Genomic DNA, 20,748 nt, shown 5'->3' with positions numbered 1-20,748 from the left:
ACGATTATTTGCTCCTTTAAAAATACTTGAAAAATATTTGGAAAACATAGCATCAGGAGGAGGCCATTCAGCCCATCGAGCCTGCTCCTCCCCTCACTTAGATCATGGCGATATGAACCTCTTTCCCCATTAGCTCCTTATTCCTTGATGCTATTACATCAACTGCGGCAGAATTGATGATGTTGTATCGTGTTTCATTTGCCTAATATGCAGTGTGTGAATGGCGGAGTGTTACGAGGAGCCGGGATGCAAAGACTGGGAGCTATCGGTAACCTAGTGGGATTTTATCTTATTGGCTTTCCCATCGGAATCTCACTGATGTTTGCTGCAAAACTTGGGATCATAGGTAGGAAATTGTTTGTTATTTTCTTTTGTTACCTCTGTTGTCCTGAATGTTTGGCGACTTTCTGGGATTCTCACCCGCCATCTCTGGATAAACTCTGCCACCTCACCCCAATGGTTATTCTATGTGTGTGAACAAAGCCAACCAGGATTGACTGTGGGGTGGGGAAGGATAACGTGCCTCCTGGTTCTCAGACACATTTCCCAGCAGCGGTCACACGCAGGAGCAGGAACAGAATGATAGAATCCCTATGTGCAGAAGGAGGCCATTCGGTCTATCTAGTCTGCACCGACCCTCTGAAAGAGCAGCCTACCTAGACACAATTCCCCACCCTGTCCCCGTAACCCCACCTAGGGACAATTTAGCATGGCCAGTCCACCGAACCTGCACATCGTTGGACTATGGGAGGAAACCGGAGCACCCGGTGTAAGCCCACGCACACACGGGGCCAACGTGCAGACTCTATGCAGTCACCCGAGGCCAGAATTGAACCAGGGTCTCTGGTGCTGTGAGGCAGCAGAGCTAACCACTGTGCCACTGTGCCGCCCCAGGTACACTGGCTGGTTTCATTTCTCTCTTCTCCCTAACCTCATGCTCTGGGCGGGCACAGTGGCACCGTGGTTAGCACTGCTGCCAGAGATCTGGGTTCGATTCTGGCTTGGGTCACTGTCTGTGAGGAGTTTGCACGTTCTCCCCCGTGTCGGCGTGGGTTTCCTCCAGGTGCTCCGGTTTCCTCCCACAGTCCAAAGATGTGCAGGTTAGGTGGATTGGCCATGATAAATTGCCCCTTTGTGTGTAGTGTAGGTTATGGGAGGGGGTGTAGATCTGGGTAGAGATCCTCCTTCAGAGGGTTGGTTCAGACTCGATAGCCAAACGTCGGGATTCTATGATCTTAACATGACCAAAGCGACGCTGTGGCCCTCGATCAGACGGGATGTACATGGGATCTCTGGTTTATAGACTGTAGACTATTTCACATGTTTAAACATTAAGGGAGTCTGAAAATGGATTAATGTTCTTGTATTATTTGTGTCAATAATCAGCAGAGGAACAATCAAGATCACTGGAGCAGGAATAGGCCATACGGGCCCGCCCTGCCCTTCAAACAGATCCTGGCTGATTATCCATCTCTGTTAATTTTGCCCATCATCCCCAGATTACCATCCAGAAATCTGTCAACTTGTGTCTGGAACATGTTTAGTGTTTGACCTTCTGCAGCTCTCTGGGGAAGGGAAGGATTGGTTGCCTTGTTCCCCTTAAAAAGGCCCAACGGTCGTTCATTGTCTGTGAATGTCACAAAGCGTGGACTGAGGACGTACGGGTGGAATTTCTTCACTCGGGATATCACGGCCAGGTCCCCTTTTTCAATTTGCACATTGCGCCGTTCTGCCTCTGCTGGGATTCATGACGCCGCGTGTAATCGCTCGCTCAGCGTCATCGTCCACCGACGGAAAAGGACTGCCCCTGCTCTGTGCGGTGAGGTGTCGCGCATTAGTGCCGGCGGTCTTGTGGGATTATACTGTGCCAGGATGTTGGACGACAGCAGCTGTTGCTTCACTTTAGTGAAGCCTCTTCCTGTGGTGCCTGCCACAAACTCGTCTGGTTCTTCTTTAACAATGCTCGCAGGGATACCAGTGAGGTGGCTAGCTCGGGTTTAAATTTCCCATAGTCGTTGATGAGGCCGAGGAACCATTTCAGCTTAGTCGTGTTTCGTGGGGTCAGCGCCCCTTTTATAGCTTTTACTTCCTCTACAGGGTCTTTATTGATGTGGTATCCAAGATATGTTACCTCGCCCGCTTGAAACACGCAGCTTTCCCCTTGAGGTGGACGCCTGCATTAGAGAATCGCTACAGGAATTCCTCCAAGTTTGCCAGGTGTTCTTTGTCAATGGCTCCTGTGATTAATACATCATCCAAGTACACTGCCACCCTAGGCAGTCCTTGAAAGATATTTTCCATTGCACACTGGAAAATGGCGCACACCAATGAGACTCCGAAAGGCAGGCGAGTGTATTTATAAAACCCCTTATGGAAGTCGGTAATGAAATATTTCCTGGATGCAGTATCGAGCTCCAGCTGGAGGTACACATGGCTCATGTTCAGCTTGGTAAAAGTGTGGTCTCCAGCCAGCTTTGTGTAGAGGTCTTTGATGCATGGCATGGCGTACCGGTCAAGGTGAGAGGCTCTGTTGACAATTAATTTATAGTCTCTGAAGGGGTGGACCGACTTGTCGGGCATTAGTACTGGAACTACTGGTGCAGCCCATTCCACAAACTGTACCAAGCGTATAATGCAAAGTCTCTCCAGCCACCCAAGTTCAGCCTGTACCTCACTGAGCAAGGCATAGGGAACTGGTCATGCTATGAAGTACTCAAGCAGGGCCTCCGGACCTACTTAGATTTCTACCCTTGCTCCTTTGATTTTGCCGAGGCCTTCTTGAAGTAACTCAGGATATTCCCCGATGACTTTGTATAGGCCACCAGCTCGCATTTTGAACATTTGCTGCCAATCCAATTGAATATTTTGCAGCCAGTCTCTGCCGTGGAGACTGGGTCCTGGCACTTGTATTAGGAGGTGTCTGACTGTCTGCTGGCCCATGGGTGACTGGTGTCACGGTAGGTCCTCCGATTCGTAGAGGCTCCCCTGTGAACGTGGTCAGCCTGGCTTTGGTGTCTTGCAGGCACAGGGGCGTGATGTCTGCTCAGTGGCCCCTGAAGGCCTGTTCCCCTATAATGGAGACAGCAGCTCCTTTGGTCACTTCAATTTCCAAAGGGTGACCGTTGACCTGGAATTTAATTTTGATAGGGGGATCTTTGGGGGGTGGGTGGCGATGCAGTTCAGCTGCATTAGTTCATCCTGTTCGGGCTGACGGATTAGCAAGGCCCGGGCCTGAGTGGCTTTGGCCTCTGGCCTGAACGGTACGTGTACTGACAATTCTGGCAGCCTTTCTTTGGATGTATCCTTCGGCCGCAGGTACTGACTCTTCCAATTGTTCCCCAGTGTCCTCTGGGCAAACTACTCTAATATTCGTGGAGTTTGAGCCACATCCTTGCAAGCCAATGGCTGAGTGGTGAATGGACGGTAGGAGGATCCTGGGCCCCCTTTCTCAGCATTTTCCAGGGACCAGCGGCAGGTCTGTGGCTCTTTTAAGGTCCTGTGTGGGTTCTGCAAGCAATTTTCTCTGGGTCGCGGCATTGTTTAGCCCGCATACCAGTCGGTCCCGCAGCATCTCTGGCAGTGTTCCGTCAGTTTCCTCAGCCTGGTCAGGAATTCCGTTGCGGGTTCTCCATGGATTCTTCTGGCCGTATTAAACCCGAACGCTGGACAATTAGCGATGATCTCTGGTTGTCGTGGTTTGCCGCTAATTCTACCAGTTCATTCAAAGTATTTGAGTGCGGGGCGGCCGGGTAACTCAAACCCTTAATGATGCCGAACGTCGGGGCTCCACTGGAATGCACTGCCAAGTGAGTTGGTTCAAGAAGATATGTTAGCGACCTTTAAGATTTATCTAGATAGACACATGAACAGACGGGATATAGAAGGATACAGGAGGTTGGTTTAAATAGGACACGTGATCGGCGAAGGGTTGGAGGCCCGAAGGCCCTGTTCAGTGCTGTACTGTTCTTTTTTCTTTGTTCTTTGTTCTTTGTTCCACAAGTGGTCAAAAAGATAACCTTTTTTCAGTCAGCACCATTTGCATGACTGGAATAGCGCATTCTTTCGGCATATTGAGGCCCGTCCTCCATGCCTGCATCGTAGGGCTTGAGTTCCCCAAATAGCAGCGGGTTCTCCGTACGTTTCCTTACCGGAGTTGTTGTTTTGTTTCCAGCGGGGCTGTCTATTATCCCGGCCCTGCTCCTCATCAAAACCGTAGTAATCCAGGAGACACGAAAATGGAGGTTTGGACAGATTATTCTAAGTTCAAAAGTAAAGCCGCACCCAAGGCACGCAGCACACGTGTCCCCACAGAATGAACACAACAACCGGTCCGTGTCTGGGGCGGTGGTGAAAGGGCTCAGTAACGTGTCCCACGCTGGGCGGGCCTTCGCCCGTTACCATGGGAACTCTTAGTCCCCGAGGCCCCGCGGGGAGATTGATGAGTGATTCCCCGTGGTCCTAGTGAGGCTTATCACACTCTCCGAGAGGAATTGGAAAGGGGGTCAAATGTTGGGAGGGAAACCTAGCACTGTTGCCTCGGAGCTTACTGCACCATGCCTATTTTGCAGGTTTTTGGTACGGAATAATCATCTGTGTGTTTTGCCAGTTTACCTTCTATCAGATAGTGATTTGCAGAATGAATTGGAACGAAGCATCCAATCAGGTAAGAGCAGAAAATAGAAATTCAAGATTGCGGCAATAATTTCTGATATTTTTCATCTTCTCTCCTCCCCCTTGGCCCGTGTTCTCCAGCCGTTGAGATTCATTTTTCCTGCCGGCAGTGCACCCACCTCCCCACCACTCCTCGCTGGTTTCCCGGCGACATGGGGTGGCTTCGTGGAGAAATCCCATTGACAAGCGACGGGGAGTATAGAATCCCATCACCAGTGGGTGACACGCCTCCGAGAAACACTCGGCTGGGGGACAAGAGAATCCAGCACCTTGTCTCCTCTGTCCATGTGTTTTTTTAATTATAAATTTAGAGTACACAATTATTTTTTTCCCAATTAAGGGGCAATTTAGCGTGGCCAATCCTCCTAACCTGCACATTTTTGGGTTGTGGGGGTGAAATCCACGCAAACACGGGGAGAATGTGCAAACTCCACACGGACAGCGACCCAGAGCCGGGATCGAACCCGGGTCCTCAGCGCCGTAGGCAGCGGTGCTAACCACTGCGCCACATGCCGCCCCCCTCCCTCCATGTTTGACGCCAGCTGGGAGAGGAGGCAGTCAGCCATTGTGACCCTGCTGCTCTCTCAATATCGTTCTTCACCTGCTCATCTGGGGGCTAACTAAGAGAGCCTCTGGGTTACTGAACGGCCATGTTGTCCACCTCCCAATGCTAAAATGTCTGCTATCCCCCCTCCCCATCGCAGATGAAAATCACTCTGTGGCACAATGCACTGGAACGCGACACTGTGCCTCCTTGCCATATGGTAAATTGGGCAGAATGTCCCTTCTAGAGGTTAGTTTTGACCCTGAACAGTCTCGTTAAAAATTAAACGAAGAGATAGACTGGGTAGCGCAGCAGGTTCACCTCTGCTGCTTGAGTTTGAATGTAACTCAGATCGACGTGTCCTGGGGTGCGCTACCAGAACTAAAAGTTCTTGATGCAGGAGCACTGCGGACTTTGACCCCAATCTGGCGTACAGGTCAATCTGACTCTTATACAGTGCCTTGTCACTGTACCGGATATTCCAAGCCACTTTGCAGCCAATTAATTTCTTGCGGGGTGTTGCCATTGTTGTAACATAGCAGCCAAATTGCGTACAGCACGCTCCCACCAACAGCAATTTGATAATGATCAGATGATCTATGTTTACGACGTTGAATTGAGGGACAAATATTGGCCAGGATACCAAGGGTAACTAGCTGTTCATGGAAATAATGCCAAGGTACCTTTTACATCCGCCTGAGAGGGCGGACAAGGCCTTATGTTTAACATTTCAGCTGAAAGGCACCACCTGCGACAGGACAGCACTCCCTCAGTGCTGACCCTGAGCATCTGCCTCACGTTTTTGTGCTCATGTCCTTGAACCCAAATCTTTCTGAATTAGGGACGGGCCTGCTACCCACTGAGCCAAAGCTGGTTCATAATATACACCGTGAGCAAAGTCAAGATGTGTAATGAGATGTGCTTTGGATATAAAGCCTATCCTTTCCCTTTATTTAAGGCTCTAATAAATGCAGGTGTGAAGAAAGACGTGGGGCCCTCTCACAGCACCTCTGGTGGCCAAACTGAGAATATCTCTACAGGTATGAACAATTTTATGCCAACCTTTAATAACACCATTGAATTTTTTTTTGAATAGTATTTTGCAGCATAATGCTTTTTTTTCCTTAGGCAGTTCCATTATAGCCATGATAATGTTCCTCTTTCAGCTTTTTCCCATGTTGCACGGGTCCCCACAATGTAACCTCATATCAACCATCGTTTCTGAATTTAGTGGGTGTTTTTTGATTGAAAAAATAGAATTAAATGCCCTTCCTGCTGTTAGCCCTCCCCATTTACCCCGTCTGGGGATCAACACCAATACACGCTGGTTTGCTAACACCCAGGTGTTGGGTCCCTTCATAGCTAGCCAGTCCTGTGAATGGTACCTGAACCATCTAACTCAGAGGTAGGAGTAATGCCTATCAAGCCACTCCATCTCTATTATAAATACAATCATAAAGGTTTCTGGGCAGCACGGTGGCACAGTGGTTAGCACTGCTGCCTCACGGCACCGAGGTCCCAGGTTCGATCCCGGCTCTGGGTCACTGTCCGTGTGGAGTTTGCACATTCTCCCCGTGTTTGCGTGGGTTTCGCCCCTTTTGTGAGGGCCACGAAGAATCCAGCACGAGTTTCAAGGGTACAAAAAAATAACATCTATTTACAATAATATATACAGCAGCAGCAACTTCACTTGCTGCTTACTCCTTCCTGCTGGTTCCAACCTGGCCAGCTTTATTTATACAGGGAGTCTGCTAATGATTTCTCCACCCCCCCCCCCCCCCCCTCATTGGGGAAGCTCATACTCTCACAGGCTTGTGGGTTTGTCATTAGTCCCCAGCCAATGGTAAGCAGGCAGGTTATAACAGCGCCCACAACCCAAAGATGTGCAGGGTAGGTGGATTGGCCACGTTAATTGCCCCTTAATTGGAAAAAATGAATTGGGTAAATAAATTTATTTTAAAAATAAAAATAAACGTTTCTCATGGGTACCGCTGTACTAAACTGCACATCGTGCATAATTAATAATATACATCCATGCTTAATCTCCCTTGACCTTGCAATGAGGAGTGTAACCTTCAGGTGAGCAGGTGGTAACAGGCAGGAGATAATTATACTCTTCAGCAATATAATTCAGCCCAGTTAAGCACGTGTCTGCTAGGGCTGGGGGGACTGGTGGTGAGGTGGGGTGTGCGGTCGTAGTTTGCGGGTTAGGTTGGCGCACAGCCGGCGCCATGTTGTGCGGTGTGACCGATGCAGGTTGGCAGCCCTGCGCATGCACGGATCAAGACCCGGCCATTCTCTGGCCGTTTTTGCCGCAATCCATGGGCATTTCACATGGACCGGTGCCAGCCCCGCACCGGTACCGGAATCGGCGAGGGGTTTGCGCCGATTTGCCGGTCGTGAAACACCATGGGTCCCACGCCGGCGTCGGCACTTTGTCGCAGGAACGGAGAATTTACACTCGATCTTTTAGTTTCCTGGTACAATATTGAACTTACAACACTTCACTATCATTTTGCTTTGCAGGAGCCCATCCAGGAAACATTGCAGTCATTGAGGTCGGTCCGGTGGAAAACAACGTTGGCCCCGAACATCTGAGAAGGGAGAGCTTTGCCCCAAAAACGAGTGTTTGCGAAATTTTAACCGTGAAACAGCTGATCATTCGTCGTGGCCTAGCCTTCCTTTCGGGACCACTTATCCTGGCAATTGGACTGTTGCTGAAGAACATGTAGACACCAAGAGACTTTGCAGGGACAAACAGGAATCCGGGTAACTTTCCGTGGCCCTAGGAACGGCAATGTGAGGCTTTGACCAACAGACTAAGGAAGACTAAAGTTTGCGTTGAACTGCAGACAAACTGGGAGATTCCAACTTTCCACCAATAACAGGGCGGCATTCAGAATCTTCAGCACTGAACAGATACCCAAGGATCTGATGGACTATTCACATTCCAGTCAGGCATGAGCAAGTCATATTCACCTTCACTGCTTGGGCAATGAATTGATGGGTGCAGATTAGCTATTTGTTGCAGAACTTGCCCAATCTTCAATGAGAATTGAACAGGTTCTGCAACAGGAATGGTGAAATGAATCCTGCCAAAATTGGGAGAGCTCTTTCACAGACTGGTCGACAGCCTAACACGATCATACTCATGGAACCACACCTTACAGACAACGTTTTCAGCGCCACCCCATCCCTGGGTACGTCCTGTCTTGCCAGCAGGACGGATCTAACAGAGGGGGCGGCGCGGTGGTATACAGTCAGGAGAGAGTTGCCGTGGGAGTCCTCAACATTGACTCTGGACCCCACTCTGGACCTAGGGCGGCACGGTAGCACAGTGGGTAGCACTGTTGCTTCACAGCTCCAGGGTCCCAGGTTCAATTCCCAGCCTGGGTCACCGTCTGTGTGGAGTCTGCACGTTCTCCCCGTGTCTGCGTGGGTTTCCTCCAGGTGCTCCGGTTTCCTCCCACAAGTCCCGAAAGACGTGCTTGTTAGGTGAATTGGACACTCTGAATTCTCCCTCTATGTACGCGAACAGGAGCCGGAATGTGGCGACGAGGGGATTTTTACAGTAACTTCATTGCAGTGTTATAGAACATAGAACATAGAACAATACAGCACAGTACAGGCCCTTCGGCCCACGATGTTGCACCGAAACAAAAGCCATCTAACCTACACTATGCCATTATCATCCATATGTTTATCCAATAAACTTTTAAATGCCCTCAATGTTGGCGAGTTCACCACTGTAGCAGGCAGGGCATTCCACGGCCTCACTACTCTTTGCGTAAAGAACCTACCTCTGACCTCTGTCCTATATCTATTACCCCTCAGTTTAAAGTTATGTCCCCTCGTGCCAGCCATATCCATCCGCGGGAGAAGGCTCTCACTGTCCACCCTATCCAACCCCCTGATCATTTTGTATGCCTCTATTAAGTCTCCTCTTAACCTTCTTCTCTCCAACGAAAACAACCTCAAGTCCATCAGCCTTTCCTCATATGATTTTCCCTCCATACCAGGCAACATCCTGGTAAATCTCCTCTGCACCCGCTCCAAAGCCTCCACGTCCTTCCTATAATGCGGTGACCAGAACTGTACGCAATACTCCAAATGCGGCCGTACCTGAGTTCTGTACAGCTGCAACATGACCTCCCGACTCCGGAACTCAATCCCTCTACCAATAAAGGCCAACACTCCATAGGCCTTCTTCACAACCCTATCAACCTGGGTGGCAACTTTCAGGGATCTATGTACATGGACACTTAGATCCCTCTGCTCATCCACACTTTCAAGAACTTTACCATTAGCCAAATATTCCGCATTCCTGTTATTCCTTCCAAAGTGAATCACCTCACACTTCTCTACATTAAACTCCATTTGCCACCTCTCAGCCCAGCTCTGCAGCTTATCTATATCCCTCTGTAACCTGCTACATCCTTCCACACTATCGACACCACCGACTTTAGTATCGTCTGCAAATTTACTCACCCACCCTTCTGCGCCTTCCTCTAGGTCATTGATAAAAATGACAAACAGCAACGGCCCCAGAACAGATCCTTGTGGTACTCCACTTGTGACTGTACTCCATTCTGAACATTTCCCATCAACCACCACCCTCTATCTTCTTTCAGCTAGCCAATTTCTGATCCACATCTCTAAATCACCCTCAATCCCCAGCCTCCGTATTTTTTGCAATAGCCTACCGTGGGGAACCTTATCAAACGCTTTGCTGAAATCCATATACACCACATCAACTGCTCTACCCTCGTCTACCTGTTCAGTCACCTTCTCGAAGAACTCAATAAGTTTTGTGAGGCATGACCTACCCTTCACAAAGCCATGCTGACTATCCCTGATCATATTATTCCTATCTAGATGATTATAAATCTTGTCTCTTATAATCCCCTCCAAGGCTTTACCCACTACAGACGTGAGGCTCACCGGTCTATAGTTGCCGGGGTTGTCTCTGCTCCCCTTTTTGAACAAAGGGACCACATTTGCTGTCCTCCAGTCCTCTGACACTATTCCTGTAGCCAATGATGACATAAAAATCAAAGCCAAAGGTCCAGCAATCTCTTCCCTGGCCTCCCAGAGAATCCTAGGATAAATCCCATCAGGTCCCGGGGACTTATCTATTTTCAGCCTGTCCAGAATTGCCAACACCTCTTCCCTACGTACCTCAATGCCATCTATTCTATTAGCCTGGGGCTCAGAATTCTCCTCCACAACATTATCTTTTTCCTGAGTGAATACTGATGAAAAATATTCATTTAGTATCTCGCCTATCTCTTCAGACTCCACACCCACCCCCTCAGCTGGTGAATCGGCACTCCTTCATGTTGAACGCCCCTTGGAGGAAGCACTGAGGGCGGCAAGGGCACAGAATGTGCACTGGGTGTGGGGACTACAATGTCCATCACCAAGAGTGGAAAAATGCCTCCTCTGTATGCTATCTCATTATTGGAGTGCCTTTTCACCAATGAAGCAGAAGTGAGTGCCTGCATATTACAGTTCGGAGGAAAGACCGGCCAACCAGACTGATATGGTGAGTGTACCCAACTAGTTGGCAACATTGGGACAACAGCCTCTGGTATTAATGGGACCATGTCTCTAAATTCTTGCCTTCCTTCCTTCCCAACAAATAAACCTTTACTCTTACTTGTAATGAAATGTTTCCATTATTATCTTTTTCCATTTTCACGGGTGATACTATTTATGTGGCAAGATAATAAATCTGAATGCAAATATTCATGGACACAATAACATTTCAAAAGTATTTGATTGGCTGCACACTGTTTAGAGACACCATCAGGATGTGAAAGATGTTATTGAAGTGCAAGTCCTTTCCCTTTTTTCTTTGCACTGAATGCCTTCCCTTTACTTTCTGAGACCAGTAATTATCTGCACAAAACTGTGTGCTGAAATGTTAACCCTGTGAGGTGAGTTGAGTTGAACACATGTCCCAATCAGCTTTAACACAGTCTTGGGGCGCAATTCTCCGTTCCAGCGGCTAAGTGCCGAGGCCAGTGGCATTTCACATCCGGCAAATCGACCGATTCCGGTACCGGTGAGCGGCTAGCACCGGCTCCGCATGAAGCAGCCACGGATCGCGCAGAAAGGATAGCTGGATCCTGGGCCACACATGCGGCGAGCAACATGGCACCGGCCGTGTGCTCACCCGATACCCAAACTGCGACCCCACGACCCACCCCCTGACCAGCCTCCACCAGTATCCAGAGAATGGATTCTCCCTCCGACCGCCGATGACAATATCGGCGTGGGGGCAACGGAGACCGCCCTTGGAATCAACCCTGTGTCAGGTGTTCCCAGTAAAGGAGTGTCACTCGCAGTTTGTGGAATCACACACCTACAAACCTGTGAGAGGGGATACCAAACTGGGGTCCACAGGAACCAGGGGACCCAAGGGAACCTCCCAGGGAGTCCGAGGCCAGCCAAACACACGTGAAAAATGCTGCAGAGCCAGCTTCTGACGGGTGAAGCGTGGACAGAGAGAAGGCCTCGGAACGGAACTCGGAGCGGACGCCGGAGCGTGGTGAGGGGTATTTCAACGCGGGCCTCAGAGCAGGGGCCCTTGGAGTGGGGGGAGGGGCTCCCTCAGAGCATGGGAATTCAGAACTATGAAGAGCAAGGAGGCAGGCAGGGCTTCCATGTCATATCGATGCCTTTGACCCGCTTGCCTCACCATCAACTCAGTTCATTTTGGAAGTCCACCCCAGTGCGCAGTGCGCACATTAGGATACCATCTTGACCCATTTGCACTCCCTGGAACTCCCCCCCCCCCCCCTCAAGTCGCCAAAGTACCACACCTCGGGACATCCTTTCCTGCAGGTAGACAACGTTGGCCGAGTGGCACGAGTATCGCACGAGTATGTACTGCGGTACATTGGCGAGACCATGCAGACGCTGTGACAACGGATGAACGGACATCGCGTGACAATCACCAGGCATAAGACCACAAGACATAGGAGTGGAAGTAAGGCCATTCGGCCCATCGAGTCCACTCCACCATTCAATAATGGCTGATTTCAACTCCATTTACCCGCTCTCTCTCCATAGCCCTTAATTCCTCGAGAAATCAAGAATTTATCAACTTCTGTCTTAAAGACACTCAACGTCCCGGCCTCCACCGCCCTCTGTGGCAATTAATTCCACAGACCCACCACTCTCTGGCTGAAGAAATTTCTCCTCATCTCTGTTCTAAAGTGACTCCCTTTTATTCTAAGGCTGTGCCCCCGAGTCCTAGTCTCCCCTGTTAATGGAAACATCTTCCCTACATCCACCCTATCTAAGCCATTCATTATCTTGTAAGTTTCTATTAGATCTCCCCTCAACCTCCTAAACTCCAATGAATATAATCCCAGGATCCTCAGACTTTCATCGTATGTTAGGCCTACCATTCCTGGGATCATCCGTGTGAATCTCCGCTGGACCTGCTCCAGTGCCAGTATGTCCTTCCTGAGGTGTGGGGCCCAAAATTGCTCGCAGTATTCTAAATGGGGCCTAACTAATGCTTTATAAAGCTTCAGAAGTACATTCCTGCTTTTATATTCCAAGCCTCTTGAGATGAATGACAACATTGCATTTGCTTTCTTAATTACGGACTCAACCTGCAAGTTTACCTTTAGAGAATCCTGGACTAGGACTCCCAAGTCCCTTTGCACTTCAGCATTATGAATTTTGTCACCGTTTAGAAAATAGACCACGCCTCTATTCTTTTTTCCAAAGTGCAAGACCTCGCACTTGCCCACATTGAATTTCATCAGCCATTTCTTGGACCACTCTCCTAAACTGTCTAAATCTTTCTGAAGCCTCCCCACCTCCTCCATACTACCTGCCCCTCCACCTATCTTTGTATCATCGGCAAACTTAGCCAGAATGTCCTCACTCCCGTCATCTAGATCGTTAATATATAAAGAGAACAGCTGTGGCCCCAACACTGAACCCTGCGGGACACCACTCGTCACCGGTTGCCATTCCGAAAAAGAACCTTTTATCCCAACTCTCTGCCTTCTGCCTGACAGCCAATCGTCAATCCATGTTAGTACCTTGCCTCGAATACCATGGGCCCTTATTTTACTCAGCAGTCTCCCGTGAGGCACCTTATCAAAGGCCTTTTGGAAGTCAAGATAGATAACATCCATTGGCTCTCCTTGGTCTAACCTATTTGTTATCTCTTCAAAGAACTCTAACAGGTTTGTCAGGCATGACCTCCCCTTATTAAATTCATGCTGACTTGTCCTAATCCGACCCTGCACTTCCACGAATTTAGAAATCTCATCCTTAACAATGGATTCTAGAATCTTGCCAACAACCGAGGTTAGGCTAATTGGCCTATAATTTTCCATCTTTTTCCTTGTTCCCTTCTTGAACAGGGGGGTTACAACAGCGATTTTCCAATCCTCTGGTACTTTACTTGACTCCAGTGACTTTTGAAACATCATCACCAACGCCTCCACTATTTCTTCAGCTATCTCCTTTAGAACTCTAGGATGTAGCCCATCGGGGCCCGGAGATTTATCAATTTTTAGACCTCTTAGTTTCTCTAGCACTTTCTCCTTTGTGGTGGCTACCATATTCAACTCTGTCCCCTGACTCTCCGGAATTGTTGGGATATTACTCATGTCTTCTGCTGTGAAGACTGACGCAAAGTACTTATTCAGTTCCTCGGCTATTTCCTTGTCTCCCATCACAAAATTACCAGCGTCATTTTGGAGCGGCCCAATGTCAACTTTTGCCTCCCGTTTGTTTTTAATGTATTTAAAGAAACTTTTACTATCATTCCTAATGTTACTGGCTAGCCTACCTTCAAATTTGATCCTCTCTTTCCTTATCTCTCTCTTTGTTATCCTCTGTTTGTTTTTGTAGCCTTCCCAATCTTCTGACTTCCCACTACTCTTTGCCACATTATAGGCTTTCTCTTTTGCTTTGATGCATTCCCTAACTTCCTTTGTCAGCCATGGCTGCCTAATCCCCCCTCTGATAACCTTTCTTTTCTTTGGGATGAACCTCTGTACTGTGTCCTCAATTACTCCCAGAAACTCCTGCCATTGCTGTTCTACTGTCTTTCCCACTAGGCTCTGCTCCCAGTCGATTTTCGTCAGATCGTCCCTCATGCCCCTGTAGTTACCTTTATTTAACTGTAACACCTTTACATCTGATTCTACCTTCTTTCTTTCAAATTGGAGATTGAATTCGACCATATTATGATCACTGCCTCCTAAGTGCTCCCTTACTTTAAGATCTTTAATCAAGTCTGGCTCATTACATAACACTAAGTCCAGAATGGCCTGTTCCCTCGTGGGCTCCATCACAAGCTGTTCCAAAAAGCCCTCCTGTAAACATTCAATGAATTCCCTTTCCTTGGGTCCACTGGCAGTATTATTTACCCAGTCCACCTGCATATTAAAGTCCCCCATGATCACTGTGACCTTGCTTTCTGACATGCACTTTCTATTTCGTGGTGCATCTTGTGCCCCTGGTCCTGACCACTGTTAGGAGGCCTGTACATAACTCCCATTATGGTTTTTTTGCCTTTGTGGTTCCTCAACTCTACCCACACAGACTCCACATCATCCGACCCCATGTCGTTTAGTGCTATTGATTTAATTTCATTCCTAATTAACAAGGCAACACCGCCCCCTCTGCCCACCTCTCTGTCTTTTCGATAGGTTGTGAATCCCTGGATGTTTAAATGCCAGTCCTGAACCCCCTGCAACCATGTCTCTGTGATGCCTACCACATCATACCTGCCAGTCACAATCTGGGCCACAAGCTCATCTACCTTGTTCCGTACACTGCGCACATTTAAATATAGCACCTTTAATTCTCTATTGACCGTCCCTTTTTGTTTTCTTAATGTGGTGGACCTTGGTTTACTGAGCCTTTCCATACACTGTGTCATATTTTGTGGGATGAGGACTATTGTAACCTCTCCTGAGTTCTGTCTTTTCGTGCTTTTTTGTATTCCTAAACAGCTACGCTTCCCACTGATTATTTCACCTCTTGGTTCCCTGACTTTCCCTTCCCCCCCAATCTTTAGTTTAAAGTCCTATTGACCACCCTATTTACTCTTTTCGCCAGAACACTGGTCCCAGCTTGGTTCAGGTGGAGACCATCCCAACGGTATAGGTCCCCCCTGTCCCAAAACTGATGCCAGTGTCCCATGAAAAGGAACCCCTCATTCCCACACCACTCTTTCAGCCACTCTTTCAGGCAGGAATGTTCCCTCCCTGTCGGGGAACACTTCAGCAGTCAAGGGTATTCAGCCTCTGATCTCCGGGTAAGCGTTCTCCAAGACAGCCTTCAGGACGCGCAACAACGCAGAATCGCCGAGCAAAAACTGATAGCCAAGTTCCGCACATGTGAGTACGGCCTCAACCGGGACCTTGGATTCATGTTGCATTACATTCACCCCCCCACCATCTGGCCTGGGCTTGCAAAGCCCTACCAACTGTCCTGGCTTGAGACAATTCACACCTCTTTAACCTGTGATTATCCCTCTCTCCAGTTGCTCCGTCTGGACCTGTAAAGACTTAATTACCTGCAAAGACTCGCATTCAAAGTATTGTCTTGCATCATTGACTTTGTCTATATATGTGTATGTGGAACCCACCTCTTCATTCACCTGAGGAAGGAGCTGCGCTCCGAAATCTACTCATTCAAAATAAACCTGTTGGACTTTAACCTGGTGTTGTAAGACTTCTTGCTGTAACTTATGTAGAACTATTCTAGTGTTACCCTGGCTATCCGGTTTTAAGGGGTCTCAACTCAGGACACCCCCCATGACTATGCAGAACCTCCTTCTTTGTCCCATCTATGTTGTTGTCTAGGGATCATGATGACTGGATCCTCCCCATCCCACTACGAGTTTCTCTCCAGCTCCGAGTAGATGCCCAAACCCTGGTGTTGTGTTCCTAAATTCAGGATGGTTGGCATTGTGTTCACAAAGACCACAAATAGCTTTTAAATTGAACAAAGATATGAATTTATTAACACTACTTAATTGGATTTGAATTTTAATATCAATTGAATTAATTGAATTTTATCATATTCCTGTATAATACACAGTTGATAGTAAATCTACACTCATCTACTACTAATCTCTACACTATACATCTGCTCTCACTCACACTATCTTTCCTTCAATCTGTACTCCATCTTTCTCCTCAATTTCTCACCCACAAGGCTTAGCATCAATGCTTTATATAGTTGTACATCTAGCTCCCTCTAGTGGTTGATTTAGACATTACATTAACCCTTGCAGTTCGTACATTTATGATAATGTCACACCCTGGCATTATATTCTCATGATGAACCTTTGGTGTCTTTGGTCGAAGTATTCCACAGCTTTGGAACTTAATCAAGATGTTCAAAATGATGAAGAGATTTGATAGAGTAGACAAGCAGAAACCTCTCACTGGAGGAGATAACCAGAAGACCCTGCCTCTGACCACCCCGGTGGTCTCAACTCCTCGGCGAGACACCGCCCACCCCCACCACCCCCCCCCGCCCCGAGGTGGCATCATGACTTTGTAAACCACGGCCAAATGGCCTGGTATAGGCGTCGCTGGCAAGGCTGGTGAATCCCAGGCCCTTGGTGAATTGCGAGAGTGTAAATTTAAATAAGCCTAATGTGCTCATTTAAATACGTGCGCCTGGTTCTCGCCCTGCGCGAGCGAGATTCCGTTGAATCTCGCGACACGTTTCGAGCGTGGCAATTCCTGACGGCGGCCTCTAGCATGAATCAATGGCCCCGCCCCGACGCCAAGTCGGGCGAGATGAGGCCGCTGAATTGCGCTCAAAGTTGCAAGCCCATTTGACTCTTGATCGGAGAGGGTTATGCCAGGGGGTGAAGATGGTTTCCTGGTGTGCTGGGGTGGCGATTAAAAATGGCACCCGCACCATTGAATCGTACAGTTGATTGCGATGCGGGCGAATCAGAGATGAGGAGAATTAGTTTACACAGCAGGTTGTCAGGGTCTGAAAACATATGGAAACAGACTGAACGTAAAACTTACAAAAGATAAATACAGGGAAAGATTAAAAACGGAAAAGGAAAGGTTTGCTGTGGGGACAGAGAAGACGAAAGTCAAATTAGACAATTGGCTCAAAAAGGCACCTCCTTCAATGCTTATGCAATCCCCAAAAGTGATAACAACTTTAATCATGTTAAATAAGTAAGTAATTTGGAATGTCAGTTGAACAATTCCTGGTTCTTTCACTTGTTTTCCTTATCACCTGACAATAGCCGATAGTTAAGAGTTTATTTTGCACTTCAAAGTTCAAATTAATCTTGGTAAATATATAACGACTTTGAGAATGAAACTTTGCTCTGATCAAGGACTCAAGGTTACAAAGCAATAATTTTCCGAGCTTTAATTCGCTTTCTAGTCGATAATTCGTTTTGGAACTCATTGTGGAACTGAGTGACAGAAAACACCTCCAAAAGCTACATTTTGCCCAATCATGATTTGACGTTTATATCTTCTTGCCGTCACAGGAAATTACGAGGTATCAGGCGGGGGGGAGGTGTGCAGTGGTGAGGGTGTGGCGTTTGTAACCCATTGAGCAGCAAGTGCCTACAGTCCAGCAACTGTTGCTTGACTAAATCCGAGGACCTTTTACTCCTGTTACCCCACCCAAAGGGTGAAAAATCTCTTTGTCTTCGCTCCAAAATTTGCCTACTATCCAATTAAGCCACACTCTCCCTGTTTTAACTGTCGCGTTAAATTTCAACGGGTTTTCCTGATTTATTCTTCCTACACCATTTGCTATATTTTTTTCCTCTGAGGTAGGCACAACTAATTGGCCTTCTCTGAAAGACTTAATTGGTCCCAGACTTTGCAAATAAATTCATAGTCATAGATGTTTACAGCATAGAAACAGGCCCTTCGGCCCAACTTGTCCATGCGCCCAGTTTTTTACCACTAAGCTATTCCCAATTGCCTACATTTGGCCCATATCTCGCTATACCCATCTTTCCCATATCACTGTCTAAAAGCGTTTTAAAAGACAAAATTGTACCCGCCGCTACTATTGCCTCTGGCAGCTCATTCCAGACACTCACCACCCTCTGTGTGAAACAATTGCCCCTCTGGACCCTTTTGTATCTCTCCCCCCCCTCACAGTAAACCTATGCCCTCTAGTTTTAGACTCCCCTACCTTTGGGAAAAGATGTTGACTACCTTCATAGAATTTACAGTGCAGAAGGAGGCCATTTGGCCCATCGAGTCTGCACCGGCTCTTAGGAAAGAGCACCCCACTTAAGCCCACACATCCACCCTATCCCCGTAACCCAGCAACCCCACCTAACTTTTTTGGACACTAAGGGCAATTTATCATTGTCAATCGACCTAACCCGCACATCTTTGGACTTTGGGAGGAAACCGGAGCCCCCGGAGGAAACCCACACAGACACAGGGAGAATATGCAGACTCCACACAGACAGTGACCCAAGCCGGGAATCGAACCTGGGTCCCTGGAGCTGTGAAGCAATTATGCTAACCACTATGCTACCGTGCTCCCCTACTTACCTTATCTACGCACCTCATTATTTTATAGACCCCGAGAAGATCACCCCTAAGCTTCCTACGCTCCAGAGAAAAAGTCCCAGTCTATCCAGCCTCTCCTTATAACTCAAACCATCAAGTCCCGGAAGCATCCTAGTAAATCGTTTCTGCACTTTTCACCCTTTGACTTCCGACGTTAAGCCAATTTTGTATAAATTAACTATCTCACCCTGGATCCCATGAGATTTAACCTTATGCAACAGTCTACCATGAGGTACCTTGTCAAAGGCCTTGCTGAAGTCCATGTAGACATCTTCGACTGCACTTCTACCTTCTTGGTTACCCCTTCAAAAAACTCAATCAATTTCGTGAGACATGAATCCAGCCCATGATTTTCTACTCACAAAGCCATGCTGGCTGTCCCTAATCAGTCCTTGCCTCTCTAAATGCCTGTAGATCCTGTCTCTCAGAATACCTTCCAACAACTTACCCACCACAGACGTTAGGCTCACCGGTCTGTAGTTCCCAGGTTTTTCCCTGCTGCCCTTCTTGAACAAAAGCACATTTGCTACCCTCCAATCTTCACCACCTCACCTGTGGCTGTCGACGATTCAAATATCTCTGCTAGGGGACCTGCAATTTCCTCCCTAACCTTCCACAAGGTCCTTGGATACATTTCATCAGGTCCCGGGGATTTATCTACCTTGATGAGCTTTAAGACTTCCAGCCCTTCCTTCTCTGTAATATTTACATTCCTCAAGACATCACTATTTATTTCCCCAAGTCCCTAACATCCATGCGTTTCTCAACAGTAAATACCGATGAGAAATATTAATTTAGGATGCCCCATCTCTTATGGATCCGCACATAGATGACGTTGTAGATTCGTAAGAGGCCCTACTCTCTACCTAGTTACTCTTTTGCCCTTTACATATCTGGAAAAGCTCTTTGGATTCTCCTTTGCCTCATCTGCCAAAGCAATCTCATGTCCACTTTTTGCCCTCCTGATTTCTCTCTTAACTCTACTCCGACAACTTCTATACTCTTCAATGGATCCACTTGATCCCAGCTGCCGATGCATGTCATATGCCTCCTTCTTTTTGACCAGGGCCTCAATATCCCGAGTCATCCAGGCTTCCCTACTTCTACCAGCCTTGCCCTTCACTCTAAAAGGAATGTGCCTACCCTGAACCCTGGTTAACACACTTTTGAAAGCTTCCCAATTACCAGCTATCCCCTTGCCTGTAAGCAGGCTCCCCCAATCAACTTTTGAAAGTTCCTGTCTAATACCATCAAAATTGGCCTTGCCCCAATTTAGAATTTTAACTTTTGGCCCAGACCTATCACTCTCCATAGCTATCTTAAAACTAATGGAATTATGGGCCTGGTCCAAAGCACTCCCTCACTAACACTTCTGTCACCTGCCCTTCCTTATTTCCCAAGAGGAGGTCAAGTTTTGCCCTCTCTCTAGTCGGGCCATCCACATACTGAATGAGAAATTCCTTCTGAATACACTCAACAAATTTCTCTCTAATGCTATGGCTATCCCACTCAATGTTGGACAAGTTAAAGTCCCCAACTATTACCACCCTATTTTTCTTGCAGCTATCATTTCCCGCTATTTGGGGCCTACAGTACAGTAGTATAGTAAAGTGATCTCTCCCTTTTTATTATTCAGTTCTACCCCATATAGACTCAGTGGGCGAACCCTCAGATAAATCCCCTCTCAGTAATGCCGTGATATTCTCCAGAATCAAAAACACAACTATCCCTCCTCTCTTGACTCCTGTTCTATCTTTTCTATAGCATCTGTACTCTGGAACATTGAGCTGCCAGTCCCTTAGCCATGTTTCAGTAATAGCTATAATATCACAGTCTCATGTACCCATCCATGCCCTGAGTTCATCTGCCTTGCCTGTCAGGCCTCTTGCATTGAAATAAATGCAGTTTAATCTAGATTTCCCTTGCTCTCTGCCCTGCTTTCTCAGACCATCTGTCCGGTCA

At 47.6% G+C, this 20,748-nt stretch overlaps 1 protein-coding gene across 2 annotated transcripts in view; it reads left to right on the top strand.

The window, feature by feature from the left end:
- LOC140386940 (multidrug and toxin extrusion protein 1-like) overlaps positions 1-15,919 on the top strand; it is an 89,995-nt gene extending 74,076 nt beyond the window's left edge. For both annotated transcript variants that reach the window (XM_072469849.1, XM_072469850.1), the window contains exons 14-17: positions 214-346; positions 4,569-4,663; positions 6,174-6,255; positions 7,742-15,919. In XM_072469849.1, coding sequence (XP_072325950.1) covers positions 214-346; positions 4,569-4,663; positions 6,174-6,255; positions 7,742-7,947 — 516 coding nt within the window. In that variant the 3' untranslated portion in view covers positions 7,948-15,919. The remainder of the gene's footprint in view (positions 1-213; positions 347-4,568; positions 4,664-6,173; positions 6,256-7,741) is intronic.
- The last annotated feature ends 4,829 nt before the right edge of the window (positions 15,920-20,748 follow it).

The sequence above is a fragment of the Scyliorhinus torazame genome, chromosome 12 (assembly GCF_047496885.1).
Source record: "Scyliorhinus torazame isolate Kashiwa2021f chromosome 12, sScyTor2.1, whole genome shotgun sequence".
NCBI classification, from domain to species: Eukaryota; Metazoa; Chordata; class Chondrichthyes; order Carcharhiniformes; family Scyliorhinidae; genus Scyliorhinus; species Scyliorhinus torazame.
This window is presented reverse-complemented; position numbering and strand designations above follow the sequence as displayed.